Source organism: Morone saxatilis, unplaced genomic scaffold, assembly GCF_004916995.1.
Source record: "Morone saxatilis isolate NCDOM2014 unplaced genomic scaffold, NCSU_SB_2.0 Contig12, whole genome shotgun sequence".
Classification (NCBI taxonomy): Eukaryota; Metazoa; Chordata; class Actinopteri; family Moronidae; genus Morone; species Morone saxatilis.
In genome coordinates, this window is record NW_023339674.1 from 10,466,949 (window position 1) to 10,471,158 (window position 4,210).

Sequence of the window (4,210 nt, forward strand, 5' to 3'; positions counted from 1 at the left end):
TCTAAACTGAGCAGCACATACAGCTTGATGCTCACAGTATGTTTGCACACAAACAAACATCCATACACACAGGCATCTGCAGTTAGTGATCCCATGCTGGGACGTCTGCAGACACCGTGTTCTTGTGCTTCCTGCTGCTGTTAACCAGTCTCTCTCTAGTGAATAGCTGAGGGGCCTGGTGCCCAGAGGACGACAGTTCGATCTGCAGAGGAGGAAAGGAAGGTCCGGTCATGGGGGTGCCACCTACACTGGATCACCTTGTCCCAGTGCTCCCCTGCCACTGTCTGAGGGAGGGGCTTTGTTAGGTCACCTGGGGTCAGAGAAAAGAACAGGGTCACACAGGAGAGGCAAACAATGGGATCAAACACCAGACACTGACAGCACTGGTGGCCAAATGATCAAATATATGTGAGTATATGACTCTTTCAATGGTAATAAAAAAGCAACACTTCTCATGAACTGAAAGAAAAAAAATACACTGTTTAACTACTTTTTTTGTATTGGCAACATTTTCATTAATTATTTTTAATTAAATTGTACATTTATAATTGAACATGGTGTAAATCTTGAAATACAAAATAAGGGGCATCAAGTAACCTATTCAAAATTAAACATTTAATTCAAATTATATATATATTTTTAAAACTTTTTGTGTAGAATATGTGTATTATGTTACAGTGTACTGTGAGTCATTTTGTAGAGTTGCTACCTTGAAGGTCACTGATAATGATTTTGTTGTCATAAGAGCCGGTGAGGAGATGATGGGCTCCAGGTGAGAAGCGCACTGAGCGAATGTCACTGCTGTGGGGGCGGTATGTCTGGACTATACGGCCTCCTTTGATGTCATACAACATGCAGGTACTGTCCTCCTGACCTGTGGCCAGCAGGCGGCCGCTGGGATCCACTGCCACCGAAGCAACTGCACTTCCTGTGTGAGAGTGGTAATAGGTAAGACGTTTGCTGTGATTGGCCGCAGCTTACAATTTGGTTTTTGTCTTTACCAAGATTTAACCTCAGAAAGTGTGGTAAAAATGATCCCCCCATTGAGAGTCATGATGTGACTCACCTGAGCCGTGCAGAGTTGTGCCCACCACCCGGACACAGCTGGGAACCCGCAAGTCCCAGAACCGGACTGTCTTGTCTTGGGATCCAGAAGCGATCATCCACCCTCCCCACGTGTAAAGAGTCAAAATGTGACCTATTCAAGCAAAATGGAATCTTAATAACTGTGATATCTTTACCTTCTTGTACTATCTATCTCAAGGTACTGTTCCTAGGCCAAAATCCACCGGGCGCGGCTGCAGCGCCTTCTGGCTGCACTACGACTGCTGGAGCAGATTATGCCAGTTCAGAAATAGAGAATCCAGTCAATTTTTTTAAATAAATACCCCGTGCAGACTTTGCTTCAGTTTCTTTACATCAAAAAAGTACAACAATAAACACTTTAAATTAAATACAATAACATTTAACTATGTCACCTACTTACAAAGTGAAGCACTAATATCAAGGAAAAATAACAAAATACACATTCAACAACGTCGGGTGGGCAAGACGCTCTGAAAACGCTGTGCATCATAAAGCAGCACCTGGTGACATTTTGGCGCCAGAGTCTAGCAGCTCTTCAGCAGAATTCGAAACCCTACAGTTTTTTTTGTAACTGCAGGAGAAGAGCTGTTGCTAACGTACCGGTGTGTCCGCTCAGGGCGTGAAGGCCCTGTCCTCTCTGACAGTCTGTTGTGTAGATGTTGCAGTCTCCAGCCCCGGCACTGATCAAGATGGATCCTCCACTCTCAGGGCCCTCCATAAAGGCCAGGTCCCTAATGGTACCATCATGCATGCTGAACTCCAGGTCTGGGCCTGAATCAGAAATGTACATTTGGGGTGGAAACACAGAGTTACATCAATATCAAGAGAATGGTGAATTGCCTTCTCTCAGTTGTTCTTCTTTAAACTGTATGTGAAGGTGATCATTCAAACACAGGTCTATACTGTTCAAGACAATAAAGTGGCTGTGAAAATGGACATTACTTATCACATACACACGAAAACACATAAAACAGTACCTGTAGCATTGCAGCTGTCAGCATTGAAAGGCAGGACTTTGACATATTTATCGTTGGATCCAGTAGCCAACAGTTGTCCGCAGTGGCTCCATGCTACACAGTAGATTGAGCCTTTGTGGTGTTTGTTCCTCCTGAAACGCACCACCGGCTGCTTGACTGCACCAGAACCGCTGAATGGGCAATGAAAATACCAGACAGACAGACAGACAGAAATGTGTAGGAAAAGAAATTTTCAAAATGTTGTTTAATAATTGTGGAAAACTTAGCGACCTGTATTAAATCTCACACGTTTTTGCTTCTTCTCACAAAATGCTGGCTCAGTCTTCATGAATTTAGTTTCCTTTTGCTTTCCTTGGTCAAAATTGCTCACACGCCTCTAAAATCCCCTGAGTACTCATGCGCACATTTACAGTAATCCCCATACTGCCAGTGTAAGTGTTTTCTATCTGTGTGTTCTATGAAGCCAACATCTAGTTTCCTAGTACATAAGGGTATCATATTGTAAGAATGTCTCATTGTTTGGATCTGTTGTAGTCCCTACCTGGTGTTTAGTGATTCTGGGTAGGCACAGACTCTCAGGGTTTTTGAGTTGGAGCCGACGGCATAGAGAGCTCCAGAGGGATGGAAGGCCACCGCACGCACCGCCTGCGTGTCCTCGAGCTGGTTCACTTTAATAAACTGTGTTTTGGATTTCCCCGGCTGTTGAAAAATAACAGCCTAGTTAAGATTTTTTTCACAACACAAATATCCTTTCCCTTTACAAAACAAGTAAAACAAACAAATGTGTAGATATTTTATAGCATTTATTACAAAGACAAACAATGCAGCTAATACTAAAATGACTGAAAACACTTATATCAAACAAAATAATACTATTAATAATAAAAGGTTGCTGTACCTCTTGAGAGTTTCGTGTCGCAGAGCCGCCAGAATCATCTTGGGCTGACCCTCTGATCTTCTCGGCACTGATAATAAAAATTAACAAACACACACACACACACACACACACACACAGAGCTAGAAAGGTTCATTCAATCATTTAGTTTGTATTTTTACCTATTTGATGACTCCTTGAAGGTCCAGTGTGTAGGATTTAGTGGCATCTAGCAGTGTAATGGCAGATTACAACCCCCACAGCTCACCCTCCCATTTAAAGCATTGAGGAGAAACTCTGGTGGCTGCAAAAAAAAGATACACCCTCTCTATTGTTTGTGTTTGGTTTGTCTGTTCTGGGCTACTGTAGAAACATGGCGGTTAAACATGGCGGACTCTGTGGAAGAGGACCCGGCCCCCACTGTAGATAAGAACGGCTCATTCTAAGGTAATAAAAACGATTCTTATTTTCAGGTCATTATAAAAACATACCTACGACACTGGACCCTTAATACAGATATCCTATCAAAGCTAAAGCCAAATATAACACAGGCGGGTTCTTACCTGTGACTGGCAGGAACCGGGGACTCGCTCAGGGAAGGCAAGCCATGGCTCCCAGTCATTAAGGGGGTGCTGCTGACCCTCCCACCTGGCTTATCCTTTGGCGGCCCGGTGTCAGGGGTGTGGCGGGTGTTGGTGGTTTTGGGACTGGAAGTGCTGGTGCCGTTCCACTGCTGGCCCAGATGCGTCATCACCTCATCTCCTCTGTGGTCGATGCCCACGTTCATCTCCTCCAACTTCTGAATTGATCTAGACAAAAACAAGATCTCTTTGTCAACAAGGCAGCACTATGGTCGTGTTTCATTCATTAAATCACACCATATGACTTCCATACCTGCTGAGGAAGGTCTCGGTGAGGTTGTTTTGGGCTCCGTCCTGCGGCTTCACTCCTCCCTCCAGCAGCATCTGCTGGTAAAGCTGTCGCTGTTGCTGCTTCTGCTCCAGATGCTGCTGGACACGGAGGCGCTGCCGGTAATACTCCTGGACGTGCTCTGTGGAGTCAAGACGCTGAACAAACACACAAAGTGAGTCACCATGAAAAAATAAACCCACTGTAAGGCTTGTTCTTGCAGAAGATACAGAACACTCTGAAGCAGTATTTTGACAGTATTTGTTTTGCCTGAATAAGCCCTGTAACTTGAATGGTATTTATTATTGCCTTCCAGTATTCTCTGCTTCAGTTCTCATTGTGCCACTACACACACACACACACA

At 44.2% G+C, this 4,210-nt stretch overlaps 1 protein-coding gene across 1 annotated transcript in view; it reads right to left on the minus strand.

Annotated features, from left to right (window-relative positions):
- Window positions 1-40: 40 nt before the first annotated feature.
- The window catches only part of LOC118322130 (WD repeat-containing protein 47-like), a gene marked incomplete at its 5' end in the record, with an annotated part of 9,723 nt that continues 5,553 nt past the window's right edge, over window positions 41-4,210 (minus strand). The window contains 9 exon segments of the mRNA XM_035653718.1: window positions 41-310; window positions 710-928; window positions 1,067-1,198; window positions 1,687-1,857; window positions 2,064-2,233; window positions 2,605-2,762; window positions 2,962-3,028; window positions 3,501-3,746; window positions 3,832-4,004. Of these exon segments, the coding sequence (XP_035509611.1) occupies window positions 156-310; window positions 710-928; window positions 1,067-1,198; window positions 1,687-1,857; window positions 2,064-2,233; window positions 2,605-2,762; window positions 2,962-3,028; window positions 3,501-3,746; window positions 3,832-4,004 (1,491 nt within the window). The 3' untranslated portion in view covers window positions 41-155.